The 20,306-nt window shown below is 40.6% G+C and overlaps 1 protein-coding gene across 1 annotated transcript in view; it reads right to left on the bottom strand.

Moving 5' to 3' along the window:
- The window catches only part of pcsk2 (proprotein convertase subtilisin/kexin type 2), a 35,540-nt gene extending 18,735 nt beyond the window's left edge, over positions 1 to 16,805 (bottom strand). The window contains exons 1-5 of the mRNA XM_054799173.1: positions 16,306 to 16,805; positions 14,081 to 14,185; positions 8,805 to 8,918; positions 8,360 to 8,468; positions 6,138 to 6,175 (exon numbers count right to left, since the gene is read on the bottom strand). Of these exons, the coding sequence (XP_054655148.1) occupies positions 6,138 to 6,175; positions 8,360 to 8,468; positions 8,805 to 8,918; positions 14,081 to 14,185; positions 16,306 to 16,500 (561 nt within the window). The 5' untranslated portion in view covers positions 16,501 to 16,805. The remainder of the gene's footprint in view (positions 1 to 6,137; positions 6,176 to 8,359; positions 8,469 to 8,804; positions 8,919 to 14,080; positions 14,186 to 16,305) is intronic.
- Between the last annotated feature and the right edge of the window lie 3,501 nt (positions 16,806 to 20,306).

The following is a 20,306-nucleotide window of genomic DNA, read 5'->3' as shown; positions in this document are numbered from 1 at the left end:
GAGCACGTCCGTGACTCATTTAGTGTGCTTTTAAACTCACACGCCTGCCTGTCACTCACGTTCTGGCTCTGTTTCTGCTGGGTAACCAGGGTAAGACACAGATTTTAAAAAGTCAAGGGCAAATAACATAAAAGTATTCCTGAAGGTCTTCAAGCTACCAGATCAAAGTTATATATAGGGGTTATACTGTATATAAGTTATATATACAGTAATATTGCAATAAAACGTCACATTGCTACAAGAATTACAACATTTTAGACACATAAAGTTGTAACATTACAATCATTGAAAGTATTAATTCCAAAAAGTGAATATCTAAATTCTAGGGTTGTGAACGATGAACTGATGCTGTCCGGTCTGACGAGTTGCATGGGTTGCATTCTCCTGGATGGATAACAATCAGCCATAAAGGCTTCGATGAATTGTAGAGACATGCACCTGGTATTATTGTGGTGTGCCTTTAAGAGACAGTCTGTCTCTTAAAGGCACACGTGTCAAACTGGTGCCCTGGAGGGCCGAGACGCTGCAGGTTTTCTCTCCAACCAGTTTCTTCAGCAGGTGATTTAATTGATGAGCTCCTTCCCTCAAACTGAAGGTGCTGATCATTAAAATCACCTGCTTTAGTGACTGGCTGGAAAGAAAACCTGCAGTGTCTCGGCCCTCCATGGCACCAGTTTGACACCCCTGCTTAAAGGGATAGTTTGGATTTTTTGACATGAAGTGGCATGACATCCCCATCAGCAGTGTAGTGACTTACCCCTCCACTTGGTCCCGTTAGTCCAGTTCTGGTGGGATTTCCGCAAAACAAGATGCGTCCAAAAGAGTAATAATACATTCTGAAAATGCTTCCTCGAAAATAATCAGACCTCACAAATCGGTCTGCGTTACAGTATCGCCTCTACATTCTTGTGTATGTGATGAAGATGCTCGCATCTTCGCTGGACTCGCGGGACCAAGTGGGGGGGGTGTAAGTCACTGCTGATGGACTACACTGCTGATGGGGATGTCATACAACATCATGTCAAAAAATCCAAACTATTCCTTTAAACAACGCGACCGCCTGTGCCACGCATGCTAGCTAGTCACCGTCACTTGAAAATGTTCTCAAATTGTGAAGTCACGAAAAAAACAATTCTTCCAAAAAACATAAACTTGTAAGGAAAAAAGTTGTAATCTTGAAAGAAAATGCTAAAATTCCCCTAAAAACGTTGAAAGCGTTCTCGTAAGTCATCATGTCAGCGTTACGTCCCGTAGAGGGTGTGGCTGCTTACTGTATATGTGTCTGTTTTCTCCCCTCCCCTTTGCAGAGTGGTAACGCCTGGAAAGTGCATCCCAGGTGGAGGTGATTAGCAGTCAGGTGTGTCCGGCATAAAGGAGGCAGACAGCAAGCCGTTTCCTCGCTTCCCTTTCACCGCCCTCTCAATCAATCACCGCCGTGTGCGTGACCAAGCCACAAGTGTGGGGCGTTACATCTGTGCCGTTTGCTGTGGGCTAAGCCGTTTTGTTTATAATTGCAGCAATTTAGTTTGTAAGTGTGCCGTGTTTAGTGAGCATAGAGAGCTGTACTCCCCCTGACTGTTTTCTGGTGAGTCTTTGTTTCTATTTATGGATTTTTGTGCATTTTGCTTCACGAGTTGTTTTACGTCCTGGTTTTGATTCCGTCTCCAGGTTTGTGGGGAATGTTTGTTAGCCCTGGAATTAAATACTTAATTTTAATTGACCTGTTACTTTCCTCTGCCTGGTATTTTTAGTTCCTCCACTTTAACAGTCAGAATGAAGGTTTATAATTCTGAGAAAGTCCGAATATTGCAACTGGACTTTTTATGCCAAAATTCCCAAATGAACATGAATATATTGTCATGTTAGAATATGACTTTAATCTCATGCTCTCATTGTTTTGCTTTCATCTTCCTTGTTCGCCTTTGTCGATGTAGACCAGGGTGTCCAAAATGTGGCCCAGGACCATTTACAGCCACCTTTTTTTAAATTAGTTTAATTTGTTGTTATTATTGCCTTCAACATGTTATAAAAATATGATTAAACAAAAAAAAATGTAAACAGAAAAAAAGAGTCGTAATTTTACAGGAATAACGACAAAATAAGACAGTCAATTCATCCATCCATTGCCTATGCCGCTTCTCCTCACTAGGGTCGGTAGGCATGCTGGAGCCTATCCCAGCTGACTTCGGGCGACAGGCGGGGTACACCCTGGACTGGTGTCCAGCCAATGGCAGGGCACATGTAGACAAACACTCACATTCATACCTATGGACTATTTAGAGTCGCCAATTAACCTAACATGGAAACCGGAGTACCCGGAGAAAACCCGGTGAAAACTGAACGGAGATTCAAACCCAGGTCTTCCCGATCTCCTGACTGTGACTGTGTGGCCAACATGCTAACCACTCGACCACCGTGCAGCCGAGTAAATTCATTATCAGAGAAAACATTGCATAAAGTAATCAAGGAAAAGAAGTCGCCATATGAGAAAAGTCATACAGTACTAGTACTAGTACTAGTATGAGGAAAAAAATGTACAAGAACAGAGTTTAAAATATTTGTAAAAATAAAAAGAGAGAAAAAAAGAACTGTCATGTAAGGAGAAACAGTTCATAACATGCTTTGTCACTGTTAAAATGAATATATTTTTTATATTAAGTATTTTTTACATATAAAAACCATCTCTGCATACCTACGTATGTTGGTTTAAAAAAAAAAAAAAAGGTAAGCGTGGCCCCCAGCACCCTTTGATGGTGTGTAAAAAGCCTGGACGGCCCTGATGGAGACCAAACATGCTCGTAGCGTTTCGGTGTCCTGTTCAGTGGCTTTAGCGCTCGTTAGCTCACGCGCCATCAAAACTTAGTTGTAATTCACCCTAGTAAATGTTTATCTTATGAAAGGATTGTTTTCTTAATGGATCCAATGAGCGGTGGTGAAGCGAAGGATAAGCATCTAGGATGTTACCTGGAGGTTAGTTTCATGCCGCTGATAAGACGCTGGCTGATTACAGCGTGTGCATAAAAGCCAGACGCCGTTAAAGATTACTTCCACTTCGCACAGTCTCTCTCGTCTACGCACCGTGTCTCCCACAAACACGGATCACGGCGTCGCGTAAAAAGCATCAATGCAGCGGAGCGTGCTGCCTGCGTCACCCCCGCCAAGACTCGGCCTTATTTCTGGCTGACTTCCTTGGTGGAAAAGGGACTTGTTATTTGGCTTTTATTGCTGAGAGCAGGTTTAGAGATTCCAGACAGCAGGCGGTACTGATTGCTGCCGGGGGGAATGTCCAATGTACTCTTTCTGTACAAACTGGTGAGGAGGCTCCATCATCGGCACTGAGCTGGACAGCCTGACATCTGTGGCAGAGCAAAGCACACCGAGGAGGCTCCTTTCCATCATGGACAACCAGCATCATCTCCCCACAGAAGAACAGTTTCAGTGGCAGATTACTATCACTCTCCTGCTCCACTGAAAGACCGAGCAGATCATTCCTCCCCCTATTTATTATCTTTTCTTCTTTTTCACATCTCTCCTGTCTTGCCTTGGTTGTTTTTATTTTGTGATTAAGTTCATTTTGATACTTTGCAGAGCTAAAGGTGAATTACTCTTGCAGATTAATAAAGTATCTATCTTTCCTGCACGCTTTTCATTCCCCATCCTCCTCAGATGTAGTTACGCATAGGCCTCCCTTGGCACATGTTAGATCAGGGATGGGCAAACGTTTTGGCTCGTGGGCCACTCTGTTTTAAAAACTTGGGCCGAGGGGCCGTCTCTATATGGCTGGTCATCAAGCAGAGAGACGTTCTTACTCACGGTGCAACGAAATAGCACAACACATCCACAGCAAGTTAACGTATCTCATAAACCGACTCCTGCTACTGCGTGGGTGATAAACAACAACTAAGCGCTGAACATAACTTGTAACTTAAACTGGTATTTACAAGTGCCCGCAGGGCATGCTGGGTAGTCCTGTGGCGAATGATAAAACGTCGGACGTCACTCCTTGTTTACTTCCCTGCCGACCTCCTCAACGAGCAAAAATGCGACAAACACGGCCACATGTCGAGAGAGAGAGTGCCACAAGCTGCCCAGCATGCCTTGCGGTATGGGTGTTGTGCATAGACGTTTATTGGGGAAGTAGGTAGGTTACATTGTGTGTTGACGTGTTGTGTTGTTTGGACCGCTTTTTTTTTGGACACGCTACAGATTGCATCTGACTGTTTCCTGTGCGATTCGAGCGTGCCACAGTAGCACTGCAAGTCATGTTGCCCCGCCTGTGCGGGGACATGTGACCTGAAGTGCCTCGGACTTGCTCCGGCACCCGTGTGGAAGACGACTCCCCACAGCTGTGTATCTTCCTGCTACATTAAACTGTCAAAATTTGAGCTTTCATTTCTGAGACTTATTTGGAAGCAATAAAGATAATGAACCAAAAAGAGACAGATTCTAACATCCTCCAACAGCAACAAATACTCGACAGGAGTATGAGTTTCATACTTCGGCTCGCTAGCAGGATGAGACTGGACTAGAACGTACGAATAACAAACGTCTGTCAGAGCGCTACGTCGGACCACGCGGCAGAGAAAGGACAGGGAGAGTCGACAGGGACACAGCTACACAGAAAATAAATACACAAATAAGTCATTATTACAATAAGTAGTAAAGTTTGGACACCCTGGTCTACATCGACAAAGGCGAACAAGGAAGATGAAAGCAAAACAATAGATATATTTTTTCAGACCGATACCTCTTTGCTTCTCAAGACAGGACGTTAACGTCACAGGCAGGAGGAAAAGGGAGCACTTGGTTTGCTCACCTGCATAGTACGGGTAATCTCACCTCATTGGAGCATTTTTTTTAAATGATGCGCTATTTTTAATGTTATCGGTATGATGTTATAAGAAAAGGTAGATTTTTTTTGCTGGTCACTACATTATAACATTTTTCTTCATAACGTGACAACTTCATTTTCATAACTTTACCACTTTATTCTCATAACGTTACATAGCGTTTTCCTCGTAACAGTACACATTTTTCCCAGAACACTAAAGCTTTTTCTCACCACTTTCTGACTTTTTCTTATAACTTTGGAAGTTTCTCGCAAGATTAGGACTTTAACTTTACAAAGTATTTTTCATGGATTTTTTTTTGTAACATCACAACTTAGCGCACGTTACTTTACAGCTTTTCATGTAACTTTATAACGCTATTCTCGTAACGTAATAACAGTAACACTTCTGTCACGTAAGAAGCCCGTTTCCACCACTGAAAGACAAAAAAGTATCCCAATGAGAAATCATAATTATGAGATAAAAAGTCCAAATTAGAGGATAAAGATAATTATAATTATGAATTATAATTGTCAATGTTATAATTATAATTATGATAGTTATAATTATGAAATAAAATGTTGAAATTATGAAATAAAAATGAAAAATTATGAAAAAAAAGTTGAGATTGTGAGATGAAAACTCAAAATTATGAAAAAAATTTAGATTAGGAGATAAAAACGCATATTTATAAGATAGAAATATACGAAATTATGGGATAAAAAATCAAAATTACGGGCTAAAAATGTATGAAATAAAAATGTGAAATTATGAGATAAAAACGGAAAAAAAATAAATTCCGAGATCAAAAGTAATTATTATAAGATAAAAAGTCATAATTATGAGATGAGAACGTCATAAGTAGGATAAGTGGAATAGAAGGTGGATGGAAGTCGTTAATAATTATGAGGTAGGAAAGTCATAATTATGAGCTAAAAAGTTGTGAGATAAAAACTGTGCCCCTTCACTCACACTTTGCATCTCATAATTCTGACTTTCTATCTCGTACTTTTAAGTTTCGGTGGCTGAACGGGACTCCCATTTCAATCGCTACTAGAATGAGTAAAAAGCTCTTTTTCACCACAGCGCCATCTGTTGGCTCTTGTGAGGTACTTGACATACACCGTTTAAGCTTTCATCAGTATGCTGGAGGTGGAGCCGCAACGACGCTGGCATTGTCTGCGCTCGGTGACGGATCAGCCTGCCACGGCGCCACCTTAACGTTAAACAGCCCGGTGGCGACAACAGTGGCGGCGCCCGGGAAAGCACGTGTGAGTGAGCGTGGGCGATGTTTACAAAGGTACTCACGTAATTTGATGCCAGGTCGGGGTGCAGATAGTCGATGCCTGAAATGCAATTTGGACATGAATATTAGGTACAATGAATCATGTGGCGTGAGGCTTTAATGCAATAACGTGGCGCTTGTCAAACATGAATTCTATTTGTTAATATGCTAACAAGACTTTGACAAGCTAATGAGGTCCAATGCAAACAGAAAAAAAGATAAAGATGTCACAGATGTATTCCTTGAACAAGATGCCTTCCCTTAATAAAGCTTTCCAAATACTTTACTCATTGCTTTGTTTGCACAGGGCTTATGTAGGTCAGCAGATAGCAACATGACCGGCTGCTGGACAAATAGTGTGCCCCTATTTAGCTGTGCTACTTTGGTGGAAGCGCCAAATAGTGAGCCAACGCTGACAAGCAAGCCAACTGATGAATCCATCATTTCCAAAGAGCTGATTGATCACTTTTATCAGTTCTTCACCCACTTTGGTGCCACGGCTCTACGGCGCATTTCAGAGCTTTCTAATATCTCGCTTTCCGTATTTGCTCCGTAAAGGCAGACTTCTATGTATGGCAGGGGTGTCCCGAGTGCAGCATGGGGGTCATTTGTGGCCTTTTCATTGACCTGCGATAAATTCTAAAAATAGAATTTGACAAGAACAAACAAACAAAAAACCCTGCAAAACTAGACAAATCTGCAGCAATTTTACAAAAACAAAGTCCAAATATTAAGAAATAAAAGCTGTAGTCGAACAAGAAAAAGTCTTAATTTTACGAGAATAATGCAACGTTATGAGGAAAAATAGAAAAATAAATGAAATAATAAAGAAAAAGACTGTCCTATTATGAAAAAAGAAACCAAACAAAATAAAGTTGTAATTTTTGGAAAAATAGTTCTGGGAAAAAGTTTGACTGTTCAGGGAATCCAGTCGTCCCTCGTTTATAGCGCTAATTGTTCCACACCTGACCGCATTACGTGAATTTCTGCAGGAGGATTTGATATTAAACTGAACATTTCGGTAGTTAGCGCAGAGAAAACCTGTTAAAGATTTTCTACATACGGTTTTAACATTCTTAAAGCCCTCCAGTACATGAAATAACACCCCTATAGTCACCTTGACACTCACTCTTTGTTTACATCACATTGCGCAGGCTACGGGATCACTGCAGGGACATAAAGATTTACCACTTCTTGGTACTATTTAAGAAGAAAGGTGAAATATTAGGGAAAACAATAAAAAATGCAAAAATGGGGAAAAAAAGAGAAAGGAGTGAAGGTGATATTAATAATATTCTTTTTCACTTGTATGACAAAGCTGAGATATAACTTCTTAGCATATCTACAAAAAACCTTTGGACACCCCTGGTGCATGGGATGGCCTCAGCAGGTGTACCTAATCAAATTCAACTAAGATCAGCTGATTAATAGAGTATTCTTGTCTTGACTTGCATTTAATTCTGATTTATTCCATATTATTTTATTATATATTATCTATGTTAACTTTGTGTTTCTGTTGGAGCAGGGGTGTCAAAAGTGCGCCCCGGTGGCCATCTGTGGCCTGCGGCACAATGTTGAAATAAAATTACATGAAAAATTGGAAAATTAGAGCAAAAAGGCAGAATGTGAAGACAAAACACTGGAATGTTGATGCTGCTCATAATAATAATAATGCAAACTTTAGACTTTGTAGCCCCGTGTGCGTGCAGCAGTGCGTCTGATCACCATAAAAGTCCAGCACACGCACGCACACGCACTTGAGCCGATGCTTTGCGGGGTGGCAGGACGTGATGGGTCGTCAAAACACCGTTTATGGTGAAGGGGATGGCGGAAATGTAAAAAAAAAACGCAGAAATAGCGGCAGGCAGGGGTGGCACGAGACTCCTCGGCAATGGAAAAGTGAGATTTGGACGATATTGGCATATCGGTTAGCGGCAAAAAAGCCAATATCGGACATCTCTAACAAATATATATATCGGTGGAAAAAGTTTGGACACCCTTGTGTTAGGGGAAATGTGTCGCCCAATTAATATGTTGACATTTTTGTGATTTGTGAATTTTCTTTGCTCTTTGAATGCACCAACACACATTCTGTACCAGTCAAAGGTTTTGAGACACCGGCTCATTCACGAGCACGACAAAGTGCATCTAAACTTTCGACTGCAACTATGCCAGGTGAACCACTCGTCTATTTGTGTTTTTAACCAAACAGGTGCCGAAAGATAACAAAAAACCCAACACTGACCGTCATCCATGATGGCAATGGTGACTCCTCGCCCCGTGTAGCCCAGCTGCCAAGCCTCAGCCACGTTAAGGTCCAGGCCGGGCGTGCCGTCTGCTTGGCCCGTGTTGATCTAATAACACAAAACATGCATGAGCATCCTTGACTCACAGCAGCACAGGTGCAAAAACAACATGGAGGATGTGTGTGTGTGTGTTTGGTGAGGTTCTTGTTAGTGATAAGTGTGCAAAGCTGGACTTGTCTTCCACGGAGGCGTGAGGGTGCATAAATGTCACGCCTGCCAGTCAGGCTTAAACGAGGGGGGCGCGGCGAAGGCTGCCTGCAGACGGCGTATCGGCAAAGCTAATTCAAGTGTGACTAACAACGCTGATTGTGGAAGTACGCGGAAATATGTCTCCTGATGATGATGATGACGGAACGCTGCAAAAAAGGTCAGCCGGTGACTCACCAGGTACCACTGCTTGGTGAACAGCGGGTCGCTCATGTTGGCTTCCAAGTCGTTTAAATTTCGGTAGCCTCGCTTCTGGCGGCTGAAGCCGTCTTGTTCCACAATGTTCTTCACCTGTGGGACATTTTGGGGTAAAAGTGTGAAAATATGATTCGAAAGTGGCACAAAACTCACTCAAGATGGCAACAAACCATAGCAAGCATCAAAGGAGTCACTCGGAAGGGTTTTTCTTTTGATTTTTCTTTGGCTTTTCGCCAAAAAAGAGCTGTGACAACTGTACATATTGTCCCTTTTTTTTCCCCCAAAGTTAACATCAGCTGTCTTATTAAGAATCAGTCGTTAACTTCTTTTTACACTTGCAAGAGCATTAAGAATGTTTAAAAAATGTGATGCGTGAGGCGCATCTTGCTCCTCTTACACCCGTATGACAGATTTATATACCATTAAATGCAATTTTACATGAAAAAATACATATAAAATAATTAAAAAATGCAAATAATAAATAAATAAAAAATAAATAATATCGCAATTTTTATATAAAAGTAGGAAAATGTATGCAATTTTTTTAAATGGGCCTGCCTGTTAAAAAAAATATTTTCCCATCTATTCATTCTTCTCGTTACGTCAGGTTAAGTCTTAATATTAACTTTATTTTTCACAATTTTACATGAAAAAACCCCAAGAAGTTAAATTACATTTTTTACAATAAAACCAGGAATATTTCCACAAATGTTTTTCATGGGGCTGCCTGTTAAAAAGATGTGACGTATGAGGCCCATCTATTCTATCAAGTGACCAAAATATCAAATTAATGCATCGACATCATCATCATATGTAAGGGTGATTGCAGGAGGAGAGGAATAATAATAATGGTAAGAATAATATTTAACTACTTCGCACAACCGATGGGTCTTAGTGCTCGGGCCCCAATAATAATAATAATTATAATAATAATTATAATAATAATAATGGGTCTTTGTGCTGGGACCCTAAAAACACAATGGATACAATAGGGCCTAAATATCATAGTAAATATCATATAGTATTTCATAGTATAAGCAATGGCAGTCCAATATAAACAATCCACCTGCATTTCAGCCAAGTATCCCCAAACCTAGGGGTGTCCAAAGTGTGGCGCAGGGGCCATTTCAGACCTGCGGGCTCGTTTTTATTGCACCCTGGACCACTATTCAAATTTGAGCTGAATGTCCTGACGGTAGAGCGTCAGTGACACACCCTGTAAATACAAACCAACTCAACACAATACATCATTTTCAAGACATTCAGCCGCTCATCTTCAGACCCTCGTCAGCTCTGTCCGCAACACTGCAAGACAAGATTCCCTCCCGCACACGCACACGACTGACAAAGTCCCTCCCCCCATTGTTGGCGTGTTTACTGTTGTTGACAGATAAGACGGCATGGAGCAGCACTCTTTTTAAAACGTCCCAAAGCTATTCATCTTGTTACGGCGTACTCTGAGCAATCAGGAAGTGCACGGCGCTGGGCGGTCAATCAATGCAATCAGCAGAACCCTGCAAATGACAGTCCTCCAGCACACAATAACACAGACAATCTGTAATATTTACACACCACTAAGTCAACGCTCAGCCATTCCCACATCCAAATGTGGATTGGAAGGTCATCATTTTACTGTACGATAACCTCTGACGGATGCTGTAACAGTTCCAAGGCATAAGAAGTGTGTGTGTATATAAATATAAATAAAAGGAGATGAAGGAAAGAAGTGGGTCATTGTGCTCCACTAATAGATTCCTACAAAGACTGCAAGGAAAATCAATCTCTCCAAGCCTCTCCTGCCAATGCTTTGGTTTTCTTGCTGGCTTCTGTTGCAAAGAATCTTTGGTAAAACAGGAGAGCCCATCAATGCGTTTTCTTTTCTCCTTTGAACAGATGATGCACTTTCTTCATCTATTCAAGAGTGTGATGTGGTTTTGTGATGTAAAAAAAAAAAGCTAACTAAAATAAAAAAATTAAAAAATGGTGGGAATTATAACCTACTGTACACAAAGCAAATCTAATACATATATTCAATATATTAATACATACATTAAAATATATTCATTCTTATATCACGCCATCTCATTGTTGAATGCAACCTATTATTAGTCAAAAATATTCAACTCATATTAAAATCTTTATATTTAAGTCAATGTTACATATTCTGGGCCTTAATGAAGCATTTTCAAGCATAAAAATGTCTAAATGAAGTAAAATAATATTTTAAAAAATAAAGCCTTTAGAAGACGCATTCAAAGACGTTGTTGATGATGGTATGTAGTATTCTACACTGGTCACTAGGTGTCAGTGATGTTACATTGATGAGACAGGAAGTACTGTACAGAACAGAAAGTCAAAAAAGCACAATAAAGAACTCTCCCAATGCTAACATGTGTGAGTGTATATTATATCTTTTATGTCTTATTTATGTCTTATTTCCTATTATGCCCACTATATTGGGTAATAGGAGTGTAAACGCGGCTATAGGGGAGTTATTTCATGTTTACAAGGCTCTAATAATGTTCAACAGCATATTTAGACGGCGGCGAACAGGTTTTCTATGCTCTAATTATGAAAATATTCCATTTAAATGGTGGAAATTTGCTTATCACAGTCGGGTCTGGAACCAATTAGCTGTCATGAACGAGTTATTACTCAACCTCCAAAAACAAAACATTGCCCTATTAATATTACTGCAAATAATAACACCAAGCGTGTCTTCTTTGTTCATAGTTTGGCATGTATGTAGTTGTATATGGCTATTTTAGATTGTTATTTTCTTTCATTTTTGTGTATACAGTAGTTATTGCATTGTGCTTACGTATTTGAGTTATTGTGTGCAAATTGTGTGTTAATTTCAAATGTTTGATGTTGATTGCTGTATTTGTAAGAACTACTGACTTATTTGCAGGGTTTTTATTTTGAGCTATGTGTACATACAGTACATAGTGCGGGTGTCACAAGATCTTGCGAGATTAAAACGTGGCAGGATTCAGAAAAACGCTGTCTGGTAGGCACGAGGCCTGGGATGATAATAAATAAATTGATTAATAAACACGCAATGAATGAAAATGAATTTGATCATTTTGTCCACCTCAATATATCGGCATGTGCATGCGTGTCTGTTTTCCTCGTCTCTCGGGTTCATTGCTGTCAGCACCTTCCATAGAACAATGGCATAAACGGAATGAGCCCTTATGTCAGTCATACAGTCTCTGCTAATTTAATTTGTAGGTTGCAGTATATTTCTAATATTTGATCATTGTACTTTTCTAAAAAGCAATGTTAAAATCTCATGTAGTGTATCGTCCTTAAGACTTATTCTCTTCTGAGGTCAGCTGTACTTTGTGTTTATGTGAAGAGACTCACCTCCCAGGCACACAAAAATAATGCTGTGTCTACACTCCAGTGGTGTGAGATGATTGTGTGTGCAATCGGCCTCCACTTTAACTCTCACAAAGCTCAGCATGCAGCCAGGCAGTCTTATTTAAATGGCAGCCTACGTATCAGGAACAGAAAAGCATGCAATTACGCACTCTGCAGCGCGTACGGCCCACGAGATCCCACTTTTTCCTAAATAATGTTGTGTTTTTCCAAAAGCAAATCAGATGATTGTCATTTATGAAGCCAACACAGCATCGCTTCTGCACCCACTGTTTGCTAACTACCACTTATCTCCTCATAAGGCTCCACGGGAACAGCTAGACATTGATGGCGAGGAAAAAAAATAACAGCAAAATAAAACATTTCCACAAGTCGTCTTTAAAAGGCATCTCTTAAACGCCAGCGGATGATTCAGAGTAGACGAGCTGGATAGCATCTAAAGCGGCGCTCAGCAGCCAAAACAGTTAGCATGAGTCACAGCGCACATCGTCTATCAACAAATAGTCATATTTACAAATATGTCCGCAAAGGCACGATATCTTCTTTTTTTAACCAATACGGATAACGTTTTTATATCTACTTATTAAATTCAGACGGAAGTGTAGTTTGTGCACACCTGGAGGTAAGAAGGACCGGAACAAAGGAACCACCTGCTGTGACCCAACAAGGTGTACTGTATTCGGACACACGCTCAGAGCAGCCGGTGTGACGCCACAAACCTTTTGAACTTTTCAAATGTTTTTAAACGCAGGTGGCTCATTCAGGTGGCTGATGAGGTTTTTTTATGATGTGCTTGTTGGGGGTTTTTTTACACAGTGCGCTTGCACACCTCATCAGCACAGGGTGCACATGTGGATTGGGAGGAAGAACGGAGACAGAAACTGAGTTGTTCATCGTTCTGTGCTCGTTTTCACACGTAATAAAGGATTCCCTGACGGGAATCTGTCTATAGTGGGGGTGTCACGAGACACTCACTTCACGAGGCGAGACGATACATGATAGCGCGGGGTCACAAAGCTGTTTAAATCAAATTGAATCTGATAGAAACCAAATCTTGTTTTGACTTTTATATCTCTGCATAGCTTCATCTGATTTCATTCAGGACTATACCTGATTTCATTCAGGACTATACCTGATTTCAACAAGATTTGCTGTCCTACAGGTTGGATCAACAGCTGTCATTTTGCATCAAGGTTAATCTGGATATGATCCAGATTTCAAATTAGGGAGCAATTTAACATGGACAATCTGCTTCAGACATCTATATCTCTTTATATCTCTCTGTTGTGCTATCCAGAATTACAGACGAGCAATTCCCATTAAATTTAATCTGGATCTGATCCAAATGTCACATTAGGGAGCAATCTAACATGGACAATCTGGATCAAACACAGAACGATACCTGATTTCCACAAGATTTACTGTCCTATATGAAGGATTAGCAGCTGTCATTTTGCATCAAGTTTAATCTGGATCTGATCCAGATTTCACATTCGGGAGCAATCTAAAATGGACAATTTTGTTCAGGCAGGCCTAGTGCCCACAAGACAGTGTGACACCCGTAGCCTCTAGTGTCCCACCTCTAACAGAACCACCATCCATTCTTCAGAGTCTGAGCCACCGACGCATGGCTGCTTTGTTTGGCCGTATGATAACCGAGACATGTTATTGCCGAAAACCAAATCCTACGAAAACGGGGCGTACAAGAACCAAGCAAGGTTCGACGGTAGTCCTTTAAAAACAGCCTTTTCTGTGTTAGTAAAAAGCTGTCATGTGTATAAAACCTTGCTGAAGTGTGTTTTTAAAGCACGCCAGCCATGTTGTGTCAAATCAAGTTGTGGGTCTCTGTGTGACTTGTGCCTTTTCCTTACCCTGCTGTCTTCTTGGAGCCGCTGTCTGCTGCCAGCACCGCGTTTGCTCCGCCTCTTGGAAGTGTCCTGGGGGTAGAAGTGATAGAGCCCCTTTCCGAAGGCAACCTGGGTGTCCAGAAGAGGAAGGTGCACAAAGGAGTGAGACAAGAATGGGTTGAACACGTGCACCAATCAGCGTGTCTTTGTCACGCTACAAAAGATGGAGGAAGGTTGCAACAAGGGCACTGATTTCCAGGCTTTCATAAAAAAAAAAAAAAAAAAAACTGGTGGGGAGGGGGGCTATTTTTATATGTGAGGGCAGCGTGCTGGAGTCAAGCCTCGTACATCAGGAGAGCAGGGAAATGAGATGCATCGTCTTTTTTCCCCCTGGGGCGCCGTGCTCGGATTAAACACCCCCTTACGCTTGACAACAGCCTGGGTTGCGGGTCAAGACTCACTTTCATACTGCTGTTGTTTGTCAACAACAACAACAAGGAATGGGAACAGAACGTGCGCACATCCGTGCGCGTTTATGTCCACTTCCTGCGCCCTCGTCTTGTTAATTAAGCAACAATGGCGAGTTCAAACAACGCCGCCGTTGTTTAATGGTGCATATCCCATCAGGACAAATATAGCCGCCCGTTACATAACCCGTGAGGGAAGGGAGGGGTGGAGGAAAGGGGGTGTTCTACTGTAAGAAAATGAACTAGCTATGAGACAAACGCTGCATCAGAATAATTACAATCATGATGTACAGATTGACACATTCTTTTGCACTGATGGAGGGGGGGGGAGGATCCGGCATTCAGAGTCGGAACAGGCTGGCGTCTTACACGCCCCACTGCCTACACACCCTCCCCCAACCCACCCCCACACCAACAATCTATTTTGACAGGCCCTCACACTGCCAAAGAAGGGTAATCATCATTTTACACTCTTCTGCCATAAACGCCTTGTTAGTATTTTATACATTATACATGACATATTTCATGCCATGTTGCCCTGGGTGGGGAGGCGGGGGGGTTGTAACATGCCATGCAGGGATGGATGAGTATGTGGTGTGTGTGTGTGTGTGTGTGTGTGTGTCACGACTCTTAACGTGAGGGAGAAGAAGACTGTGCTTGTTTGAACAGAGAAAATAAAGTATTTTTTCAATTCATTCATGTTATTATTATTTTATGTTATTGCAGTTTTTTTCTAAATATACAAAATTATATTTAAACATGGAAAAATATAAATAAAAACATATTGAATTATTTACTGTGAAGAAAAATGGAAGATAACTTTTCTGTAATAAAACCTCTACTTTTGGCTCTTTTTTAATTTACTATACAAAATTAAATAGAAATAGATAGAGTAATACTAATAAAAACAAATCTAAGTTGTATTTATTGTCAAGAAAAATGTACGATTAATTCACTGTGATAAAACCTATGAAGTGAACCATTTCGTATGATTTATTTCTGTATTTATTCTTATTTTATGTTCTTATTTGTCTTTTTATCTTGTCTGTCTTGCCTTGACTGTTTATTATGATTTTTGGAGAGCTGCTCGAAATGTGCATTTCTCCTGGAGATGAATGAAGTATCTACCTATCTAGCTGTCTAGATCAAATGTGGCTCAATACATTGTTATACATTTGATTTTTTTATGCGAAATGAAATTAAAATATAGAAAAATACTATTAAAAATGCATCAAATTTGTATTTATTGTCATGAATAAATTTTCTGTGTAAAAACCTATGCTCTGTTCATGGCTCCTTCTTTTTAATGTGGCTTGATTCCGCATAATGCCTTTTATTTCTTATACAAACTTAAATAAAATATAGAAAAAAATACTCGTATAAATGCATTAAAAAAATTTTATCAAGAAAAAATTTATTAAAAATATATGTAATCAAAAAAACTCGAAAAATACGAATACACAATGTACATCATGTGAATTGTCAAGAAAAATAAAGATACATTTTCAGTGGATAAAGATAGGTGGATAGAAATGTATTATGTATTTGAGTTCAAATGTATTGAACGTTGATTCGATATTGTAGTAATTTTTCCGTAGAGTAAAAAATACAAAAGGATGTTTTGTGGCGTCCTGCTCCAAGCCAGTCTGCCTTGTAGTGGCTGTGACGTCACCACATTAAGCAGAAGTGCGATGCAATGAAAAGAAAAAGCTGAAGAGCCCTCGTGTTGCCGCTATAAATGTTGCTATGTTTGTACATAGACATGGTTTAGTAGAGTTCTACCTTGCGTGCACTCTGGTACCCGTGTTGTGCTGCAAGTTGGTGCGCCTCCTCCTCCGGTGCCTCCTCATGCAACTGAACCACAACATGCCCCGTGGACTCATGTCTCTCTGCAGCCCGCGACGCCAGCATCAGCAGCAGCGCGTTGAGCAGCACCATAAATCCCACGCGGGTCCCATGGCGGGGAGATCCGCGCATCGTGACCGGCTTGTGGCAATCCTCTGTGTTCCTTCCTTCCGTCCTTCTTTCCTTGCTTCCTGCCCGTCGTAGGCTCCTATTTGGATGTTGCCGGTGAGAGATGATGGGGGTGGGGGGCGGGGGGAGGAGGAGGAGGTGGAATCAGAGGTTTTGCGCGCGCATCTCCTGGATGAGATCCCGTCAAGTTGGTAGTTTCCTCTCCTGCTGCGGGTCGAGTGTGGGGGTGTCGTTGTGTGTGTTGCGTTTAGGGGCAACCGTGCATCCTCAGCTCTGTGTATCCACTCCTCCTCCTCCTCCTCGTGCTCCTCCTCCTCCTCCTCCACGTCTGTAATTCATTTTGCTGGGATGTGCGTGACGTGCTGTGGTCCAATGGGCTCAGGCGGGTGTGTCCTGTTGGGTCCTCTTCACTTTTCAGCACCTTGGAGAGATACTGTAACCTTCACATCAAAACGAACAGGATTTCGTCTACCTATTTCATCTACCTACCTACCTACCTACCTACGTGTCTGTCTGTCTATAGTATCAATCCAAATATCAGTGTTGGTAGGGTAGTATTGGTATCTACTAGCGTGATGGAATTGATATTTTTTTTAGCTCTCACCTGTGCTTATTTTCACAAATATCTGCATTTTTTGTGTGTTGTTTGAATATATTGTATGACACAAGTTTAATTTGGATCTGATTCACATTACTCATTCGGCAGCAATTTAAATGAATCATGAATGATTTGGGTAAATATTTTGAACAGTTAAATGTCTCTGTGTGTCACTTTCAAATCCAATTGAATCTGATTCTGATCCAGCTTTCACATTAGGGAGCAATCTAACATGGACAATCTTGATCAAACACAAAATTATACCTGATTTCAACAAGATTTGCTGTCCTATATGTAGGATCAGCTGCTGTCATTTTGCATCAATTTTAATCTGGTTCTGATCCAGATTTCACATTAGGGAGCAATCTAATGTGGACATTTCTATCTCTGCATAGCTTCATCTGATTTGAACAAGATGTGCTGTGCTATCCAGGATGAGAGACTGGCATTTCCCATCAGGTTTAATCTGGATCTGATCCAGATTTCACATTAGGGAGCAATCTAACATGGACAACCTTGACCAAATACAGGAATATACCTTCAACATTTCAACAAGATTTGCTGTCCTATATGTAGGATCAGAAGCCATCATTTTGCATCAAGTTTAATCTGGATCTGATCCAGAATTCACATTAGGAAGCAATCTAATGCAAACAATCGGCTTCAGACATCTATATCTCTACAGAGCTTCATCTGATTTCAGTAACATTGTACCCCGCCTGTCGCCCAAAGTCAGCTGGGATAGGCTCCAGCATGCCCCCACAACCCTAAAGAGGAGAAGCGGTATAAAAAATGGATGGATTGCTGTGCTATCCAGAATCAGAGACTAGCACTTCCCATGAATTTAATCTGGATCTGGTCCAAATTTCACATGACAATTTTCACATAACATGGACAATCTTGATCAAACACAAAATTATACCTGATTTCAATAAGATTTGCTGTCCTGTATGTAGGATCAGCAGCTGTCATTTTGCATCAAGTTTAATCTGGTTCTGATCCAGATTTTGCATCAAGTTTAATCATTAGGGAGCAATCTAACATGGACATTTCTATCTCTGCATAGTTTCATCTCATTTGAACAAGATGTGCTGTGCTATCCAGGATCAGAGACTGGCATTTCCCATCAGGTTTAATCTGGATCTGATCCAGATTTCATATTAGGGAGCAATCTAAAGTGGACAACCTGCTTCAGACATTTATATCTCTACAGAGATTCACCTGGTTTAAATAAGATTCTTCTTCTTTCTGTGCTATCCAGGATCAGAGACTTGCATTTTCCATCAAATTTAATCTGGATCTACATTTTTTATGAGTACGCAATCTAACGTGGACAATCTTGTTCAGACACAGAACTACAAGTGATTTCAACAAGATTTGCTGTCCTTGGATCAGAAGCTGTCATTTTGCATCAAGTTTAATTTGGATCAGATCCAGATTTCATAATAGGGAGCAATCTAATGTGGACATTCATACAGTATCTCTGCTTAGCTTCATCTGATTTCAACAAGATTTGCTGTGCTATCCAGAATCAGAGACTGGTATTTCCTATCAAGTTTAATCTGGATCTGATCCAGATATCACATTAGGGAGCAATCTAACATGAGCAATGCTCAGCAGAGTTTAATCTAATCTGATTTGCTGTCCTTTACACAGGATCAGCAGCTGTCATTCTGCATCAAATTTAATCTGATCCAGATTACTAAAACAGGAGCAGTGTAAACGTAACATTGACAATCTAATCTTATTTGAAGACTATTTGCTTTGTGTGTGTGTGTGAGGTAAAAAAAAACCCAACAACAACAACAACAACAACCTACAGTATCATTTGGAATGTTTTTTAATCCAGATCTGATCCAGATTAATTTGGTAGTAATGAAATTTTCACATGGGGAAAAAAGGAGCAATGTTTATAGAGTATTTCTCTTTAATCTCATTCAATTGGAAATAAATGTGTGCAAGGTTAGAAGCTATCATTCAAATCTAGTTTAATCTGGATTTGGCTCTAATTGTGTATTTTTGCGTTTGAAGTTCAACATGTAAAATCCTACCAAGTGTTTCTTCAGTGGCAGCAGTCTATTATAACGCCACAGTTGACTTTGGAAGTACATAAATGAAATATAACAAGTACGATGTCAACGGTTGAATGCGTTTTTGTATTCAACATGCAGAAGACAGGAGGATTAAGTAACAAAGACTCTAGAGCCAGCTTCCCCAGTAATGTTGCAATATCCGGTCATTAAAAGCAGCATGATGAGAAATGATGACTTTAACATCCTGTGGTTAAATGCTTATGTCTCAGATTGGGTATAATGGGACTTGGTGTTGCATAGTGGAGTACTACTGCTTGTGCTCGCTTTTCTATGGAATTCCTCAATGCAGCGAAGCCTCAGCTCTCCTTTTGAGGTCTGACGTCGTCAACTTCTAGTCACAGCAGTGTGACCTTCTGTGCGGAATGTAAGACGAGCCCTAATGGCGTGTAATTGCTCATTTGGATGCAAGCAGCAGACTTTCTCATTAAAACACTCCTCCCGCCTTCTTTGTGACAAATCAGTGCATTGAAGTGAAGAAAATGTCCTGTATTTACATACGTGCACGTGCACGTGGAGTTGAACAACGCTGTAATGAGTGCTTACATAATATTCCAAAATGCGCATGAATCAGCCGAATGGAAGAAGACAGTGTTGTCTATAAGTGGATGCGGATGTTTACTAATCACCGTTTGCCGCCCCTCTCCCCCCTGCCGGAGGTTTCCCACACACACACGACCGCCACTCTGCAGTCAAAGATGATTTCTTTCGCTCGGACAAACCAGCAACTCCATGATGCTGGGAAAAGTGGAAAAGAAGCTTCCAAATCATGCATCCGCATAAGGGAAGACAGGATGAATTAGGAATCATTGATGTTGGAGCGCCGCTGCCTGCTGTGGGAGGACAGTATGACATGCTGGAGAAGAAGAAGAATTGTCATTTATCAAGAAAAAGAACGTTGAAGTGGAGACTTCAACCCCAACTTGGAAAATGAAGAGTTTTAAAAAGATTACTTTTGAATTGCATTGCAGCAATATTCATTATAATGCAGTTATATGTAGATCAGTTTCACAGATATTTTGTTGAATCTCATTGAATTTGACTTAAATGATAGTTTTCAAATAAACCTAATACTATTACTGTATGGAACTACAAAAAACAGTACATTCTACTGAACATAA

Source organism: Dunckerocampus dactyliophorus, chromosome 14 (assembly GCF_027744805.1).
Source record: "Dunckerocampus dactyliophorus isolate RoL2022-P2 chromosome 14, RoL_Ddac_1.1, whole genome shotgun sequence".
In the NCBI taxonomy this organism is placed as follows: Eukaryota; Metazoa; Chordata; class Actinopteri; order Syngnathiformes; family Syngnathidae; genus Dunckerocampus; species Dunckerocampus dactyliophorus.
This window is presented reverse-complemented; position numbering and strand designations above follow the sequence as displayed.